At 28.3% G+C, this 21586-nt stretch overlaps 1 protein-coding gene across 1 annotated transcript; it reads left to right on the forward strand.

Moving 5' to 3' along the window:
* Window positions 1–10363: 10363 nt before the first annotated feature.
* Window positions 10364–13913, forward strand: LOC109807616 (abscisic acid 8'-hydroxylase 3). Its single transcript, XM_020370172.3, has 9 exons — window positions 10364–10945; window positions 11600–11918; window positions 12017–12169; window positions 12396–12659; window positions 12743–12829; window positions 12920–12998; window positions 13101–13207; window positions 13291–13409; window positions 13639–13913. Exons 1-9 carry the CDS (start codon window positions 10737–10739, stop codon window positions 13727–13729), a joined length of 1428 nt encoding a protein of 475 aa, XP_020225761.1. The 5' UTR covers window positions 10364–10736; the 3' UTR covers window positions 13730–13913.
* The last annotated feature ends 7673 nt before the right edge of the window (window positions 13914–21586 follow it).

Here is a 21586-nt window from a genome sequence, read left to right on the forward strand (position 1 = left end):
TAGCATAGAGACAAACGTTGAACATGATATCAGGTCTACTTGCAATCAAGTAGAGTAAGAATCTAATCAACCTCTATAGTTCGTCTGATCTACTGGTTTACCTGATCTGTCTTTTACTAGACATACATACGAATGCATGGGTGTGGGGATTGGCTTGCAGTCATTCATTCTAAACTTTAGAAGAAGTTTTTTAGTATTCTTTTATTGATGGATGAAAATGCCTTCATCTATTTACTTGAACTGAAGTTCCAAGAAGAACTTCAATTCGCCCATTGTAGACACCCAATTTCATTTGGGATATCCAAACATGGCAAGGGACTAATAAAACAAGACAGAAGGCTTTTGAGAATGGACCATAATAACATCAGGAGGCCCAGAAGCTCAAAAAGGATGAATTAGGAGCTAGGAACGGGCCGTTCCAAACCACCAAAAAGGCCTAAAAACCCTAGGTCAAAATGAGCCATTCTTAATCTAGAACGATTCGTTTTGACCTAGGTTTGAGCAAAATAGTAATTTGGAACGAGCCGTTTCGATTTTGAAACAGGTCGTTCCAAATTCAAAATTTTGCCATAACAAACCAGTTTGGAACGGCTGGTTCCACTGATCAAAATGACCGTTCTAGTTGGTTCTAACACCTATAAATAGGTGTCTTGTCCACAATGCAAAAGAGACAGAATTCTGACTGAAAAATCAGAGAAAAGTTGTTATCTTTAACTTGTTTTTAGTAGTTCTAGTTCACAAATCTCTTCTCCCTCTATCTTTTGTATTTATTGAGTATTCTAAGGATATTTGTAGTGTGAAAGGCTGCCAAACAGTACCTAGACCCCACATTTGAAGAGGAATTTTATAAAGCTCACTTCAGAGGTATTACTATTGACTCTCTCTCTCTTTGTTTCATTCAAATACCGTTGTCACGAACAATAAATCATGTAAAAGTACTATTTTTAAACATATGGGGGTTTAAAACCCTATTTTATAAGTAATTGTAATTTAAAATAACATGTAAATAATCACTAAAAAAGGGAATAATATATTCAAACTATTATTCTTTATTAGGCTAATTTCATCATAGGGTACCAATTTAGGGCGTTGTAGGGTGCCTAATACCTTCCCTATATGTAACCGACCCCGAGCCCAATTCTGGCTATGAAGACCATTATGGTGTTTTAAAAAAACCTTTTCTTTTTCCAATGTTTTAAGTAAAACATCGGTGACGACTTCTTCGAACCTTTTCAAAAATCATTGATTAGAGATTAGTTTGGTTTTCAAGCATTCCCTAACCGATGAGATTTTCAAAACGGAGGTCTAAACCATCTGTGAGAAAGATCAAATTTTTTTGGATTCCAACACCCATCAGGCTCATCTCAAATTCTATCTGTATTAACTTGGAAAAGTACTCACATAGAGATTTATTAGTAGCACCTAAAATTATATCGTCTACATATATCCGAACAACAATAAAATATATTCCAAATGCTTTTCTAAAAAGGGTCGTGTCAACTTTACCTCTCACAAAACCATAACTAACTTTGAGTTTGAAAACATGTTATCTAAAATTTGGATTTTCAAAACTTGGAGGTTGTTTGACATACACTTCCTCTTTAATTATTCCATTCAAAAAGGAACTCTTTATATCCATTTGAACAAGCTTTATGTTTTTGTGAGCAACAAAAACTAACATGATTATAATAACTTCAACTCTAGCAATAGTAATAAATGTTTCAGTGAAATCAATACCTTCTTGCTAATTGTAGCCTTGAGCTACCAATCTAATCTTATTCCTTACCACTTTACCTTGTTCATTTAACTTGTTTCTGAATACCCATCTAGTTCCAGTCACACTTTGGTGTTCCGGCTTTGGTAAAAGAGTCTATGCATCATTTCTTTCAAATTGATGGAGCTCCTACTCCATGGCTATAATCCAATCAGTGTATCCTAATGCTTCATCTCTATGTTCTTTGATTCTATTTTAGAAACCAGAGCACATGAAGCATTATCTCAGAGAGTAGATATGATCTTGATGTCTTTAGTCTTATCTCCTAAGATCTGATCTTAAGGATGATAGTTGACGAACTTCTAATTTCTTTGAGATTATGTGGATTCGTTTGACTGATTCATATATTCTTCTGAAGGGTCTATCATCTGATTTGTATCGTTTGGTTCTTTTGTCTAATCTTTTTTAATCTATAAATCTACAAAGTATTTTTCTAGATCTGATAGTTTGTGACCAATCTTCAATACATAATTAAATTTTACATGAATAGATTCTTCTACCACAAAGGTTCTAGAGTTGTAGACTTCACGGGTCTTTTAGGTGTCCAAATATCCAACCAAGATACCCTTGTCTACTTTGGAAGAAAACTTGCTTAGTTGATCCTTAGTATTCAAGATTTAGCATTCATATCCAAAAAGATGGAAATATGATATGTTGGGTCTTCTTCCTTTCAAGAATTCATAGGGAGTCTTGTTTAGTAATGGTCTTATCAATATTCTATTTTAAATATAAGATGTTCTGTTCATTGCTTCTGCCTAGAAGTGTTTTAGCAAATTATTTTTGGAAAGGAGTGTTCTTACCTATTCTTATAAAGTTTGGTTCTTTCTTTCAACTACCTTGTTTTGTTGAGGTGTTCTCGATAAGGAGAAATTGTGCAAGGTACCATGTTTTTCACAAAAGCTTTTGAAATAAGAATTTTCAAATTCATTTCTATGATCACTTCTGATGCTAGCAATACAAAATCCCTTTTCAATTTGAACACATTTACAAAATATTTCAAAGACCTTAATTGACTCATGTTTGTGGCCTAGGAAATATACCCATGTATATATAGAATAGTCATCTACAATGAAAAGTCTATAATTCTTACATGCTATATTGAGTGTCCTAGTTGAATCAAACAAATCTATATGTAACAACTCTAGTGGTCTAGAAGTGGAAAAAATTTTCTTGGCTTTGAAAGATGTTTTAATCTATTTCCCCTTGTGACATGCTTCACAAAGAATATGGGTTTTCCAAGAAATTTCAAGCAGTCCATTTACTAAACCCTTTTTGGTTACTTTTTAAATGTGTTTCATATTGACATGCCTAAGCTTTTTGTGCCAAATCCATTTTTCATCTTTTTTGGATATTAGACATGTTACATTCTATTTGTCTAAACTAGTCAGATTGATCTTATATAGATTATTCTTTTTGAGTAGTAAAAACTACAGATCTATCATCTTGTTTGACTATACATGCATCTTTGTCAAAGACTACTATATACCCATTATCACAAAATTTACTTATGCTAAGTAGGTTGTACTTTAGACCTTCAACATATAAAATATTATTTACAGTAGGTATAAAGTCTTTACCTATCTTACCCATACCTCTGATTTTTCCTTTTCCATTTCCAAAGGAGATTGATCCTTCATTTGGTTAGAGGTCTAGGAACATAGACTTTCTCTTGTCATATGTTGTGAGCAGCTATTATTCAAGTACTAGTGTGAATCCTTTCTTCTCCTTATTAAGGATATCTACAATAGTAGAAGAATAGGAAGTTAGATATCTAGAGATTCTATCTCTAGTTGTCTCTAAGTTTATGAAGAACTGAACTTGTGAAACTCAATTCTTAATAGAAACCTTATGTACTCCTCCCCTTATGATCAAACTATACCTCTGGTTAGAGAAACCCTTTAAACACTTAAAAACTCTTCAAGAGTTTCTTAACTCCTAGAGTTCCTTAACAGCTACTCCAAAAATAATACACACCACATAATTAACACAACTCACATGTATTGATAAAACACAATAATTGACGAAAATGTATTGTGTTACAATTTCCCTCAACAAATAAGAATTTTTGTCCTCAAAAATAAATTTACTTAGGAACAAGAATGGATATTGATCTTTGAATTATTCCTCAACATCGTTTCCCCAACCCTTGATTCATACAAGTTTAGTGGGTGGCCATGGCAAGTGGGAGCGCTTTCTATAGAGCACATTCAAAGCAACTCAGTTTGATGACAATCATGTCGAGAGAGACATCAAGAAAAGTGATGATGAGTGAGTATTGAGGCACTACCAGCAAAGCAACTCAATGGACACATCCTATATGACATCATTTAACGAAAACTTGGTGATGGCAATGAGGGCTAGTTTTATCATAGTTATGACCCTTAACATACTTCCTAAGCTTGCTCTTATTGATCAAAAAGAGCTCAGAGATTCTTTTTTTTCTTTTCCTTTTTTAAAAAGGAAACTAATAGTAATAAACCTAAGTTTTAATTAAATTATTTGTGATTTTGTGTCCTAAATCTTGTCATAAACTTGATTTAATTTTTATTTATTGGTTTTTGTTAATTGATAGTTTTTGAACAAGTTGATTTTGCTATAAAAAAAATGTGGTTACATATATTATTATTATTATTGTTGTGACGCACTATCAAGATTAGGTAATTTCACATTATTAAATAATTATATATTATTATTGGTATGAATTTTTTCTTATTTATAATAAATTTTAACAACTTTTTATAAACAATAGTTTGTGATCAAATGAGAATATTGTAAAATTCTTTTACATTGTATGTGCATTACCTATTTTCTCTATTGTTATTGTTGATTTTGTAAAAGCAAAGACAATATTCTTCAGTCTTTTATTTCCATATTCATCTTTGTTTCCTTTTGATTTATTTCTTTTATTCATAACAAACTACATTTGTAAAAGAAAAATAACCAGATTAGTTTGATTACTTATAAAAGTATTTTTTTCTCTCACTATTTTTATATTTAATAGGCTTAATTTCATTTTTGATCCTTTAAGTATAACAATAATTATGCAATTTTGGTCCCCAAGATTTTAATTGAGTAATTTTAGTCCTTAAAAGATTATAATTGTGTGATTTTAGTCCCTCGATTTTTAATTGAACAATTTTAGTCCCTCAAATATCATAATTATGTGATTTTAGTCTTTCATATTAAAAATTTAATAATTTTAAAATTTATATATATATATATAATGTTTTAAAATTATACAATTTTTTACTTATTTAAGTTAACATATATTATAATTTTTGTTAATGTATCAAATGATATATATTTATTATTACTAAATAAATAAAATTTATATATTATTAATATTTTAATATTACTGATAAATTAATATCAGTAATATTTTTAGTATATTTATAGATAAATTAATAATTATATAAATATAGCTTAGTATATATTAATATACTTTACAAAAATATAAATATATAAGATAAGATATATATTTCTGATAAATTAATATAACTTATCTTATATATTTATATTTTTGTAAAAGTATATTAATATATAATAATTTATATTTATCAAATTATTAGTTTATCTATAAATATACTAATAATATTATTGATCTTTAAGGGACTAAAATTACTCAATTAAAACTTTGGGGATTAAAATTGCACAATTACAATACTTGAGAGATCAAAAATGTAATTAAGCCTATTTAATATTAAATTTAGATGAAAATCCACCCTTCAACTAGTTGAGGAAAAGATAAACAATTGATTTTGTTTTCAACACGCTAAAGTTATATATATATATATATATATATAATATCTTAATTTCTACATTAAAACTTTAAAATTCAAATAAAATTTGATAAAGAAAAAATTAGATAAAGAAAGTATCCTTGTTATTTCAATTAAAAATTATAAAAGTATGATTTTTTTTAAAAAAAAAATCAAATTGAACATAGTCATCGGGCATATTGCCGTCACGCACCTCTAATGCCAATACTTCCTTCAACTTTTGCAGAAGTGGTGTTTGGATTGATGCACTGATGTTGGTTTGGATTTTGAATTAATATACTTGCTAGGAAATATGTTGATGAGAGGATGTGTTTTCGCATAATTGAGTTGAAGAAGAAGGTTCAGTGGCTCGAATAGACGAGATTACCATGCTTAAGGTATAACATTTACTTTTCCTTCATTTGTATTTTTTTTGTTAATAGCGTTTTAAAAAATCTGCATGAGCTTTTAGTACGAGTGGGTTGGGTATAATTGTTTATGCATACATAATTATAGAACCAAACTAGTTGCATGCATCCTATATCTTTAGTTTTGTCATATGGTGCTTTTGCATGTGACTCTTGCATAAATGGGTGTACCCATAACCACATGAACATAATCAAGATGATCCAACTAACATATTATTAGATTTAAAATAAATTTTAAAATGATGCTTCTTAAAATTAATAATAATATACTTTAAAAAAATATAAATATTTTAAAGATGTGCATTCAAAAAAAATAACTATTTTTTTTATATATTTTAGAAATTGATCTTTTAAAATGAATTTTTAAGAATGTAAAAAAAATGACTTTTATAAAACCTTTAAAAATTATATAAATATTAAAATGAAACAATTTTTTTTGAAAGAGACATAAAGTAAAAGCTTTGTTGACCTACTGCTATGGCCTATCATGAAGCTTAACAAAGTTTGGTTAAATTTAATGAAACTGTAGTATTGTGTATAGTAAGGGAATGATGAAGAAAAAAAAAAACAGCAAACTTATTGATTAATATCTCATGATGCAGAGAGAGAATGAAGAATTGGCTGCAATGTGTATGCTGCTCAAAATGCTTGCAAATGCTGAGACAAGAACTACAACATAGAAACGGTATACATCATTTAATATTTGTTTATGCCTTAAAATGTTGAATGTGTTTCCATTTGCTTGTTTTAACTTTAAAACATGAATATCAAGATGGCTACACTATATGATTGTAGACATTAGCGAGGCACTGAAGGAAGAAGCGCAGGGCCTTGGGGAAGAAAATAGGATTTTGGATGTTTTATTATTAATGTTTTTAAAATGGCTTCACAATTAGTGGTGGAATGGTTAGTAAGAGCATGTTTGGATATAGTTTAGAAAGATTTTTGAGAGTTTTTTATACTGAAAACAAAGACTATTTTTTCAGTAAAGAAGTTCTTAAAAATTCTTATAAACTCTTATCCAAACATGATCTGATTATGCACCTGAGCAAGCACAACACAAGCCTCATGTTGGCATGTCTTTCCTTTTCCCTTTTCATGAATTTTAATGAGCATATGTAGCTTATAATTGCAGCAGTAAATGTTTGGAAATGTGAGACTTTTGAGTTGTGAAATGATATTATATATGCAGTTATGTGTTTTTAGTGTGTTGTTTATCTTCTGAAGTTTATTTTGGTTCTTGGATTGTATATGTGGAAAATTTTACGGTACTCGTTATAATTGTGGGTACTGGAATAGTCGTTTATTTATTTATTTTTATTGTAATTCTTTTATATATTTTAATTTAATATTTTTAATAATTTATCTTTATAAATTTTCTAAATTTTTATATTTTTTAACTTTTATCTTAATGTAGTATTTATTATAATTAAATAATTTAATATTAATATTTTATTAATACATTTTAATTTTTCTTTTATATTAATTTTTTGAATTTATAATATAAATTAGTTTTTCAGTTGTATTATTTATTATTTTTCTTTCTTATTTTAATATTTTTATAGTATTATTATTCTTTTTGTTTTGAATTTTTTAATTCTGTCACATATAAATAAAATTTGTTATGAAAATTGATCTTTTAATTATTTTTTTGAATTAGTCTTTTTGATTGATTCATCTTCTACAAATTTTTAATCTAAAATTTATGTTATTTTGAATTTATTTTTTAAAATTTATTTATTCACATAATTTAAGGTACCAAAACCCTTCAATTATCATGGGTAAGATAGGAGTTCCCAAATATCCATTGTTTAGGGAACTAAAAAATATAAAATTCATAAGTTGGTTTAATTATTTTTCTGAAACACTCTAAAATATCAAAAAACAATTGTTCGTAAATTGAAGGGTGCTATTTAAGCAGAAAAACACAATAAACCGAAGTGATAAGTTGTTCGTAAACTGAATGATGCTATTTCAACATAAAAACACAATAAACCGAAATTATAAGTTAATAAAATTAATGAGCTGTGGTATTATCTTACAATAAGAAGGAAAAAAAAAAAAACTGATTTTCAACCGGTACACCATAACAATTTTTAGTGACGATATTATGGTAACAAAAATGTAATTGTAACTAAGTTAATTATAAATTATATGATTTTTGTGATCAATAAATATTAACTATTAAAATTTATTATTTATTAGTCATTATTTTATATATGTAATCAATTTAATTATTTTTTTATATATATAATTTAATGATGTTTACCAACATTCTATATAAATGTCAATAATAATATTAGTAAATTTGAATATATTGGTCATTATTTAATTGTTGGTAGAAAAATAATAATAACTTTTATATAATTCTTGAAAGACAAAATAATGATCTTAAAAAATGAACTTTGATATAGTGAGAGAATCGTATAGAAAATTAGAAGGGAAGGTAATCATAAATAAAAAAAATAAAAAATTAATGGCCTTGTTATTGTGGTGGGCTTATATAAATGCACGTACGTTAAACTTTATCCTTCGATTTTTCATTGACGTTGGATTCTATGCTACCTAATGTTCTTCGATTCCAAAAGAAAGAAAACACCAATCATACAATCTAAGACGGGCATATTGATCTTGTACAAAATCTTTTAGATAAGCATACAGTAGCTTCTAGTACTTTGGGGTCAATTTTTTTTTTTTTTTTTGAGGATATCAAACCTCAACACTTAATTGGTGGAAAATAAAATAGAACAAATGAATTTGAGGGGGATTCAAAATTTGCTAATCCCTATCATCAATGAATGGGTCGTGTTTAACTTAATTTGTTTTGTCTGTTAAAGAAAATCTACCAAAAATGTTTTTTAGTTGAAAAATAATATCTTGAAACATTCTTGTTGAAGATAACAATTTTAATTTATATACGCAGAGAAATTTGGGGGCTGCAACTTATTGACAAATTGGAAAAAGGGTGCTTATAAATTGAATTGATTCTGAAAATAATGTTAATTTTGTCTAAATAGATTTTTGATTTATTTGATTCAATTCAATTTAAACCAATTCAAAATGAATAGAATTTTCAATTTTAATCATTATTTAAAAGACAAAGTACGTTTTTCTTTATTTGTCTTTTATATATATATATATATATATATATATATATATATATATATATATATATATTTTATTAAGTTCTTTATTTGTCTTTATAATTTGAAATCTAATTAATGATTATTAAAGTGTATGAGTGAAGTGGATTGCTTGATCTTCTGAATTTACAAAAACGTGTTGGAAAGTATTTAACGAATTCATTTTACTCAACTTGAAGTGATCGACACCCAAGTGATTTCTAGACATCGAGGGTCTTAAAAGAATAGATAGTACATTTCTACCCAACAATACTTATATCTAAATCCAACTTGAATGCTTATACAATCGTTAGATAAATAAATTTAGAACCTGTTTAGATATAGTTTAGAAATTTTTTTGAAGATTTTTTACTAAAAATAAAAATATATTTTTTAATAAAAAATTTGTTACAATTTTTTCTAAAATTGTATCCAAATATGTTAGTAACATTTTAAAACTCACTTTTCAACGCATCCTATTATTATCAAGCAAATCTTTATGGTGTGTTTGGATGATGAATTTTACAAATTTAAGAAATTTTAAATTCTTGGTATTTGAATTACTTTGATTTCAATTTCTATCATTCTTAAAATATTTTATTTGGATGAGTCAATTCAAATTTCTTAAATTTTAAATTGTTAGGTTGAATATGATAATTTGATTCCATCATAGTAAAACTAATTTTAAAAATATATTTATATGTTGAGATTTTTAAATTAAATTTTATAAAAATAAATATTAATTCATTTTTAAATATTTAATAATTTTAAAAATTAATATTAGATAATATTTAATAATTTTAAAAATTAATATAAGATAATATTTAATAATTTTAAAAATATTTTTGAATATCCAATAATTGAAAGAATAAAGAGATAAGATAAAATATATAGGTGAAATAAGAAAAATAAATATGAGGAATTTCAAATTCTCTCATTTTTGGAAGAATTTGAAATTTTACTATTTTAAGAAATTTCACAAATGCTTGAATTTCAAATTCTTTGTAAATTTCTCATCCAAACAAAGCATTTCACCTCAAGGAATTTGAAATTCTTCAAATAAATGAATTACCCTATCAAAATTCCTCATCCAAACACACTATTAGAAATTTTCACCAAAATGAGATAAGCTAGGATATTTTAGTGAGATTCATGTAAAATACACTCTCTAAACGAGATTGTATTAGAAGGAATTCATCGAGGGTATATATAGAAAAGGTGCTAAAATACTTATGACAAACGAATCTTGAAATTTTATATTAAAATACATTGCTTTCGTCTCTTATCCTAATACAAAATTCAGATAACTATGCAGTTAAAGGCAGACAAGGTAGCCCAAGGACGGCAAATTAACATTTTGTTTGTTTCAAAATGTCTAAATGCACTACATGTGTCAACCCACCACTCAACATCATAACACCATCAACAAGAACAAAGAATGCCATGAGATTCAACCAAAGATTTTTTTTGGATTTAACCCTTCAAAATGTTCACAATACATGTCGTCACCTTTTCTAAGTAACAAAGGCCTGCATTTTAATTGGTTATAAATATAAATATAAACATATCATAGATGTCCTAAGCACAAGGTGCTCAAGAAAGAGATACACTTTAATCAACTACTAGTGCTATTTGGTGGTGGCTGTAAGTGGGAATGGAGCTTATCAATGTGCTGCTTTCATTGATCCTTTGCTTATTAGTGTTATCAGTTCTCTTTTTGATGTATCTTACTCGTTCTCCTAAAGCAATGGAAGGCATCCCTGGCAACCTTGGTTGGCCTATTGTGGGAGAGAGTTTCTCATTTCTCTCTGACTTTTCAAGTCCTTCTGGGATCTTTAGCTTTATGAACAAGAGGCAAAAGAGGTAGCAAATTAACACCAAAACTCAGAACCTTGTGTGACTATAAAGTTTAATTTTGATATACTGTTTGTGTAAACCAATTAAGAATCATGCTTGATATGACTTTTAAAAGTTTATTTACAAAAGTCTACAAATATTTAACTATATCTATGATTAAATATTGTAATTTTTGAATTTTTGTCAATTTTCACTTTTAGAATTTGATATAAGTTAGAATTGTTTTTTAGAGTTTTTTTAGTAGACAACTAATTTTTTAGTAGAAAAATTGTTAAAAATACTTCTAAACTTATATTTAAATAGACTTTTAATCTTTAAACAAATTTTATTTGATTTTAGTTTATAAAGTTTTTCTCCAATGAGTAAAAATCTTGACGTCAAGAATAAAAATGTTATATAAGAAAAGTTTAGGGGACTAATAGTGAAAATCTTTATAAGTTAAAAGACTATAAGTTATAGAAAAAAAAAATATTCGAAGACTAAAAATAAAAATCAACAAAAGTTAAAGACTAAAATCATATTTAATTTTATATATCAATTCATGATTGCATCACAGTATAAAAAATATCAATGTATTTCAATTAAATTCATAATTATGTGCTGGGTGCTAAAGAATTTGAAGAATTTTCTTTTTCTTTGATCACTTTTATTTTCTCACAGATATGGAAAGATTTTCAAGAGCTTTGTGCTGGGGAGGTTCACAGTCTTCATGACTGGAAGAGAAGCAAGTAAGATATTGTTAACGGGCAAGGATGGGATTGTGAGTTTGAATCTGTTTTACACTGGCCAACAAGTTCTTGGCCCCACCAGCTTGCTGCAAACCACCGGAGAGGCACACAAAAGGCTAAGAAGACTGATAGCTGAACCTTTATCAATTGATGGCCTCAAAAAATATTTCCATTTCATCAATACTCAGGCAATGGAAACATTAGATCAATGGCAAGGAAGGAAAGTCCTGGTTCTTGAGGAGGCTTCTACAGTTGAGTTACACTAAGCTATCAAATAAAGAAAATTTCATATTTGGTTATACACATTATTATTGCATACTAAGTACTTGAAATTGTGAACTTTGTACAGTTTACTCTAAAAGTGATTGGACATATGATCATGAGTTTAGAGCCTTATGGGGAGGAACAAGAAAAGTTTAGGTCAAATTTTAAGATCATTTCTTCCTCATTTGCCTCATTGCCTTTTAAACTTCCAGGAACAGCTTTTCATCGTGGTATCAAGGTAATAAAGTAATACTTATGGTATATTTGGATATAAGTTTAAAAGGACTTTTAAGATTTTTTTACTGAAAAATACTATTTATTTTCGGTAGAGAATTTTAAGTCATTATAAATTGTATTCGAACATGTTCATAATCAGCCACACACAACTAAGTAGGTGTACTGATTCAATTATGAAGAAAACTGAACTCTTCTTTACACTGATGTTGTGCTATGCATGTGTGCAGGCTCGGGATAGTATGTATGAGATGTTGGATTCTATAATTTCGCGGCGGAGAAGTGGCCAAGACTTTCAACAGGATTTCTTAGGATCCTTAGTTATGAAACACAGCAGAGAAGATGGAGGACAAGATGAAAATAGACTCACTGATAAACAACTGAAGGATAATATATTGACTTTGTTGGTTGCTGGCCATGATACCACAACTGCTGCTCTTACATGGCTTATCAAATTTCTTGATGAAAATCCATCTGTTCTGGAACAATTGAGAGTAAATATTAATGATCCTGTATTCTTCTTCTTTCCATGGTTAAGATTATGAGTTATAGCTTCATGAATTATGATGTTTTGCAGGAGGAACATAGACAAATTGTTGCAAACAGAAAGAGTGGAACAGATCTTACATGGTCCGAAGTTAATAATATGCCTTACACAACCAAAGTAAGCATCAATTTGACAATGTTTTAGTTTGATTGCATCTTCAAGTTTTCACAGCTCACCAAGATTATTGGTCATTTAATAAAATTTCAGGTGATTAGTGAAACTCTCCGGAGAGCCACAATACTACCTTGGTTTTCAAGAAAGGCATCCCAGGATTTTGAAATTGATGGTATGACAATACAAAATGGCCAAACATGATTGTACAATGTGTGAGTGTGTGCCTATTGAAAATGTTGTTCTTTTTTTGACAATGATTTTGTTAAAATGACAGGTTGTAAAATTCAGAAAGGTTGGTCTATCAACCTAGATGTTGTTTCTATACATCATGACCCAGAAGTTTTCCCAGATCCTGAAAAGTTTGATCCCTCTAGATTTGATGTAAGTTTTATCCTCACGAGACTCCAAATAAACATTTCTTTTGCTAAGGATCCAATACTGATATTTCATTAATTCAATTGCAGGGACCCTTGAGGCCTTTCAGCTTTCTTGGATTTGGTAGTGGACCACGTATGTGTCCTGGAATGAACCTTGCCAAGATTGAAATCTGTGTCTTCATCCATCACCTTGTTAACAGATACAAGTAAGATGAGAACAAATTCTGAATAATGTAGAGAATCATGTTGCATCCAGAAAAAAGAATAATCACACAATGGCTTAATTTTATATTATTTTTTTGCTGGATTTTCCAAAATAACACTTGTTCCATTATATTTTATTTTTCTGTTTTTCTTCACCATCTTCTCTTCTGAAATCATTTTGCTTGTTTAAACTAAATATTCCATTGCAAGTAACAAAAACATTTGCTGCAGGTGGAGAACTCTGGAGAAAGAAAATTCTGTCCAACCAACGCTTGTAAGGATGCCAAAGAATAAGTATCCTATTATAGTTGAGGCACTATAAGAACACTCCTCCAGGAACTACATACAAATAACGGAAGAAGTGATAGCAAAGCAAAATCTCTTGTATATGAACAGAATCATTGTCCCATTAATGTTACATCACAGAGAGAATGAACTGAATTGTGTTTTGTCACTTGTAAAGAAAGAAACTAATTCTCAATGAATAATTTTGCATTTCCTTTTTCCGTATGTTGGTAATGCTAGTATGGAGAGCAACTAAAAATAATTATGATCATTTTCAAATTGACAAAATGCCTGTTGATTCTATTTCTCTCCCCTTGTCATTAATATTTACTCATCATTAGTCATTAGACACTACATAATTTAACAGACCGTATAAGCGCGGTTAATAATTCTAAAAATTGGTACAAGAAACTGAAAGTGGCATATTCAAATTTCACTAACACACACAATACACATTGTTTTAAATCACAGTCCGCAATCACAACTGCGGTTTCAACCCACCCATCAAGGATTTTGAGGCCTTGTTTTGTAATGTATATTGTTAGCTATTTCAAAAGTTGATTATATTGATGCTCAATATACACATTGTTGTATATATCCTGGTCCTGTTAAAGTCTTTGCAAGTCAATTCGTGATTGAAGCTTCAAAACAAGAAGATTAGGCTGATGAACACAAGATTGGAATGGTTTAAGTGATGGGTTTTCCTTTTTAGGATGAGAGAAAAAGAAGAGATAAATAAAAATAAAATAACAAATAGAAAGAAAGATAGTATGAGACATTTGTAAGGAACTCAAAGAAAGAGAGAAGGAGAAAAACTCTTCTTAAACTACGGTTATCTATTTTGTTACACACTTTGACTATAAAAATCATCCATGTTTTCATTTCTATGTACATATGCTGCAAGAGAAATCAAAACATAGAAGGTTTTGAGAAAAAGAGAATCTCATTGTTTGTAGATGAGAAAAATTCTTTTGAGAGAAAAATCCAAAGAGAGTTTAGTCACCAATATTTTAGTGAGATTATTATTACAACTTTTGTAATCCCATTAATTTATAATGGAAGATATATTTATTATCTTGTTGTAATTATACATGATATGAGAAAAGTCTGATCGTGTAATTATTAATTGTCTTATATAAGATTATTATGTATGGTATCTTTTCCATCATTAAGTTCACTCAATTGTAGTTCAAATAAACTGATTTTTCTGAGGTTGTTCATCATATTGGAATGTCCAAAATTACTATTAACTCAAATTAAAAGCCAAGTCTCATTTTTTTACAGCTATGAAACTCCTGTCAATTCCAATAGCAGCGTTGGGAACAACCGTAATATAATGTTACAGAGGAGGAAGAAAATGAAATGACCGTTTGACATAATAAGTGAAGATATGTATAGAAACTCTAAATTTGATAGATGAAAACTCAAACCATTCAATTATACATTTATTTATAAATCCACTCAAGGCGTGAATATCTAGTTTAAATAACATGCTTGGAATTTTTGGCAAAGCATAATTGTATTTGTATCGATATGGCTGTAACACAAGGGATGCTAATATATTGCTTTAGAACTGTTATCCGAGAGAATTTGCAAGAAGCACTTGAATTAAAAGGAAACAACATTACAAACATATTATACAACACTAATAACAATTAATTGATTTTTCTTACAAACTAATTAACTACTCTTAACACCCCTCAAAAAGCGATAAGTGGTATTACCACAATCACCTTGAATTATGTACAACAAAAAACATAAAAATGAAAAAAATTCTAATATTTTTTTTACAAAATATATAAGAAAATTGACCAAAAAAAATGTGGCCCAATAAGACCAAAGCCCAAACCAAATTACAAACTTGGTTTCCCATGATCGCACGTGACAACAACACTAGGACAACGAAGAACCAAGATCACACGTCATAGCAACATTGCAGCAAGAAGAATCAAGATCGCACGTCACAGCAGGCAACACTGCAGCAAAAAAACAAGAACGCAGAAACGGCGATGAGTACAACTCTAAGATGAAGTAATTGATGGACATGTCTTGAATCTGGAATCTCTCCGTAAGCTTCTCCTCTGCGTTAATCTCAAAGCTTCCCTCGTCACTAACTCGGATTCATAGTGTTCAAATTTCAGACTTTGCATGATTCTTTTCATCCACAATATTAATATTATCACTTAGTTACACCATTTTTTGAATTTTTAAATATGATAATATATAGCTCAATATTTAATTTAAGGCTTCAGTATTTAATTTACAGTTAAAATATATATACATTTTTCTTTTTGAGTTTTCTTGTAGTCCTTGTGAACCCCAGACTTATTCCTATGTTGATCTGAATCTTATTAATTACTTGATTGATCTAACCTTATTAATAACAGAAAATAACACTCAATCAAATGCTACAAGAGATTTATCTGCATTCTTGAACTTAACAACAACTTCTACTCCAAAGAGAGCAAAACGTCTAATTTTCATCACCATCAACATATATTCCAACATCTTCACAAGATGTGGTGTTGTCATCACCACAAGAGACTAAGTTGTAATCAAAATTATCCTCCTTAATTTGGAACCTGACAATCTTAATTTGATGATTCGGGTAATCTGCTATATTGCCAATGCCCACGTACCACACATTGGCTGATTCATCCATGACTAGCATCCAGGGGGAGGAATTATCATAGTTTTGAACATGATGAGTGAACTTGATGCTCACCATTTCATCAGTGAGGATGATCATTGTTCGTTGACTGTTTGAGATTGATAGTGGCAAACCAAGGGAGTTGTTCAAGGCAGATTAAACAACTGCAAGTGGGAGTAGTACTGGACCTCCGAGTCTAAGTAGCACACCTGAGAAATCGCCTATTATTGTCTATACTTAGTTCTCTTCGGAGTTCCTAACGCTGTTCTATACTTGACATGATTGAAATAGGTCAAATGCTGGATTCGGTAGGGTTTATGTCACCTAGACTGCTCAATCTCAGTTGTTAGAGATCTTCGAGTTGAAATGCGTGACGACGCATAAGTTGTTAATGAGTTGATTTGTTGTTGATAAGAGTTGTATCTATGTTAATGAGTTGATTTGTTGTTATGTTGTAAGTTGTGTTGAGGTGTTGATACAACGTTGATATGTGGAATCAAGTTGAAATGATATTAAGATGTATAATATATGTGTTGTTTATCTTTTGTGTCGGATGTGAAGGTGATTATATAGTTGTGTTTCATATTTGATATTTATGAGTTGTTTGTTGTCTCTAGCTTACCCTTTGCATGTTTCCATGTGGTTTGGACTGTGATGATCATACGTTGTATGGGAGCAGAGTAGGGATAGGCAGGGAGATAGCTGCTAGAGGCCACAAGAGATGCCTGGAGATGGATATTTTTTTGTAGGCTACCTTATAGTAGCATACTTTGTTGTATATAATTGATTGTTGTTGGTTGCTTGATTAGCAACTTGTGCTGTAAATATTTTATTATACTATTTTAGTATATATATTCCAGTAGTGTATAGTGTTGTTTCGTAGTGTAGCAGCCACGGCCGGTCGTTACAAGTCCCCAAAATAAGAATATTTGTGTTGTTTCCAAATTTCATGGTAGCTTCTACTATTTTATCTAGAGATGAAAATAACTCATTTTTCCCACACATATGATTTCAACATTCAATATCTAGATACCAAATATTTTCATCCTCGAAAAATGTATTGCTTGCCAAAAATAAACTTTTTGGGTTGTATGAATTCTCACCAATATTTTGATGACTTTCTACCACATTCATATGTTATTTAAATCTACAATTTGTAGCTTTGTGCCCAAACTTTCCATAGTAAAAAGAATTAAAATTTTCTTTTTGTTGATAATTGTTACCACGCCTTCTTCCTCATATGGTAGCGCCAAAATTATTTTCCCCTCTTCTTTGGTTGAATGATACAAACTTATTATCTCGTCCTTGATAGAAATTTCCACGTCCTCTACCTTTATAGTTTCCTTGATCTCTTACTCTATAACTTCCCCTTCCTCCTTTATTATAATTATCACGACCTTTTCTTTTTGCATCTTGACTGGATCTATTATTTATTGTAGTCACCACATGATCAAACTTCATCAACATCATTTGAAGAATTTTCTCCACCACTTTACTATCAGGAACATCTTCTCCATATACTCTCATTTTTTTGATAAGATTTGTAACACGTGAAAAACATTGTTCCACAAATTCAGAACTTGACATCTCATATCTTTTCACTATTAAAAAAATGTCATTTTCTTACGAATTTTCTTACAAAAGAATATTCACAGATTTTTTTTACGAATTTTCTTACAATAATAATTTTATAAAAAAAATTTACAAATTTATTTGCGTAAAATAATTTATAGAAATTTCTTACAATCTTTTTATGAAAAATAATCTATAATTTGTTTTTTTACAAATTTTGTTACAATTTAATGATCATAGAAAAAAAATTTCATGATAAAAATTAGTAGAAAATGTTGTAAAGGATTTTATCTTGTTTCTTACAAAATTTCTTGTAAAAATAAATTCGCAAGTAATGTTTACTAAATGGTAAAAAATTTAAAGGTAACTTTTCTTGCAGATTTTTATACCAATTTTAATCTGCAAGAAAAATAATATATATATATATATATATATATATATATATATATATATATATATATATAAATTGATAAGTTTAAGAATTAAAATATTTTTCTCAAGACTCACATCGATTAGAAATAAAATAATTAAAGAGTATATAAGTTGTGGTAATACTCACCTTATAAGTTGATTTTGTATGGTTAACTATTAGACTTATAATTTACAATCTAAAAGTTTAAAATGTTATCTATCACATGTTAGAGGCATGAAAGCGAATTTCTTAATGCTTTAGATAGTAATTTCTTTGATTTTTTTCGTAAAAATTTTTCCTTTAGAATTTCTTGCAAAAAAATTTGCAGGAAATTTCATAAGAAACTTTCCTACGAATTTTTTTCGCAGGAAACTTTCTTGCAAATTTTAAAATTCACAAAATTACATTATTCACAAAGATATTACCTAGAGATAAAATTTCACAGAAAAACTTGTAGGAACAACATTTCCTGCGAATTTTTATGCAAAATCCGCATAAAAAATCGCATGTAATTAGAGAAATTCTAGTAGTGTTTGTAATCCCTTCATAGAGATTGCAACTTGGATTTTTGAGCTTTCTCTACTCCTTTATGTGATAGCTTCAAAATACGTCACGCTTCTTTGTCAGTTTTGGCATTTGCAATTTTGTTAAAAGTAGAATAATCTACTCCTTGGTGAATTTGTGATAACACTAATTGGTCTCTCCTCCTAATTGTATCACCAACTCTTTCTACTAATCTCAATTCAACAAAGCTACAAATATTATAAGCTCTCAAGTATCTGGCCATTAAAGTTTTCTAATAACTAAAATCTAATTTCTCATCTAACTTTGGACTAGACCAAATAATATTGTAACCGATAGTCATATCTCTCTCAAAGATATAACAACTCTTTCTTTCTTTCTTTTTCTTTCTCTATATATATATATATATATTCCATTACGTATATTTATTTATTTGAATTATTATCACTCAAAAAATAAATATACGTAATGAAATATATATATATATATATATATATATATATATATATAAATAAATAAAGAAGGGAGGAAGAATCTTTCTTCTATAACTCAATATCTTGATTCATTTTGATTTTACTAAAAATATGATACTTAACTATGATGCAGCATGTTGCCTTTTATAGGTGATACAAACTATTAAAATAATAGAACTTAGTGGCTAAGAATGGTACATATCTTAATAGGTAAGTTAGCAAATTACGTGCAATATTTTTTTACTATTTTTTAATGCTTAGTTGCTAAGTAAATATGGCGGTGCCGCTTGATTTAATATTTTTTTACAATTATGATCTATAGGAAATTTGTATATCTAAAACTTAAATTCAAAACCAACAACTTATTCATGCTTATGCACTTGGTGAATCAACATAATAGTAATTTATCTTTATTCTTTTCCTATAGATATTGATACGCTAAAAAAGTTAATAAATAAACAAAAATAATATAATATTAATAAGGATGAATTCACTTATTCTAAAAGGAGATGTTTGGTAAGGGAGAAGCTTTTAGTTTTCAGAGAATCTTAGACGCAAAATGTTAGTTTTCCATGTTTGGTATCTATTTAAAAAAAATCCAAAAAATATTGTTTCCCAAGAATATTTTTATCCCATTTTTACACAAAAATATTTTCATGAGGAGGGTTGAAAATTTAAGTTTACTAGCTAAACGAGAATATTTTAATTATTTAAAAATCACAATATTCCTTTTTAAAATAAAAAATATATAGTTGAGTTTCATCTTTCTTATCTAACTTATCTAACTTTCTCTCTCTTTCCTTCTATTTCTTTTTCTCCTACTCTTTCTCTTTCTCATACTCTCCTTCTCTCTTGCTCTCTCTCTTTCTCTCCCTCCCTCCCTCTCTCCCTCTCCACCCTTTTTTCTCTCTTCTTCCTATATCTTTATTTGTCTCTTTCTTATATCACATTATTTTTTGACCTTATCAATTTTAATAATATTATTAAAGTTTATTTTGTCTCTATAATTTAATGATATTTGTCAAATTTTTTATTTTTAATTTTTTTTGAATGAAATGCAATAATATATTTTTATCCTTCTTAATTATAAGGTAGCAACTTTCTTTATTTACTTCTTTTGTTGAATGTTGTGTTTAAATAATTTTTGCTATCAGTTTTTAACTTTTTAAAATAGTTTAAGTTTTATCAAATGCAAATATTATTAAATAAGAAATTTGTTTATATATGTAATTATTTTTTCCTTATCTTCAAAATGTAATTAAATTATAAAAAAGTTTAATGTCATATTTGTAATAAGATTTGAGTAAATAAAAACATCTAATGAAATTATTTTAATAAAGAATATTTTTGTAAAAAATATTTATATAGGAATATGTTATTATTGTAACCAAACTTAAAAAAATTTAATTCGTGGAAATCTTATATAAATATTTCCAAGAACCTTTATGAGTTTCTAAACAGATTTTACCTATTTCCAAGAATCAAGATTCTCAAGATTCATGATTCTTAAGTATGAAAAAACTTTTCTCCAACCTAACGTCTCCTAAGAGTAAGTCTACTTTAACTTACTCCACTCAATAACTCATTTTTTTCTACATCAAATTTCAACAATGCAACTATATGATCAAAAGTTTTTAATGCATGGATCAAGTTTACAAATTTTTTTAAAAAAAATTAAAAATTATTTCATATTGTGTTTTATTAATTCAAATCAACATATAAAATGCTTTTATGATTATTCATCATTTTGAATTAATGAAATGGAGTATTAAATAGTTTTCAATTTTTTAAAAAAAATTTGCAAACTTGATCTATACATTAAGAATTTTTAATTTAATGGTTGAATCGTTAAAAAATGTAATGTAAAACATGAGTTATTGAGTAGAGTAAGTTTAAGTAGACACACTCTTGAAGTAAGTTGATCCCTCCTTAATGTTAATTGTAATGAATTCCAGCATTTATTTTTTCTAGACACTTTTTTCAATGTATCTTATTCTATCTCATAAAAGTCGTCATTCATTAATTTATTAAACTTTAAATTTATAATAGTTTTAAAAATTTTGAAGGAAAACGTAACGCATATTATAAAAATGGAGAAAAAAATAAAAAGTTAAATCATATTTAAATTGGGCTAAGATACGAGGATCGAGAAAAGCAAACCAAAACAAACCAACAATTACCTCCTTCTCCACTCCTCCTTCGTCAACAGTGTCTTGTAGATTAGTGTATCATTTGGTTTGTGTAGAGACATTAGAATCAACAAAC

Source organism: Cajanus cajan, chromosome 1 (assembly GCF_000230855.2).
Source record: "Cajanus cajan strain Asha chromosome 1, NIPB_CcT2T_4, whole genome shotgun sequence".
NCBI classification, from domain to species: Eukaryota; Viridiplantae; Streptophyta; class Magnoliopsida; order Fabales; family Fabaceae; genus Cajanus; species Cajanus cajan.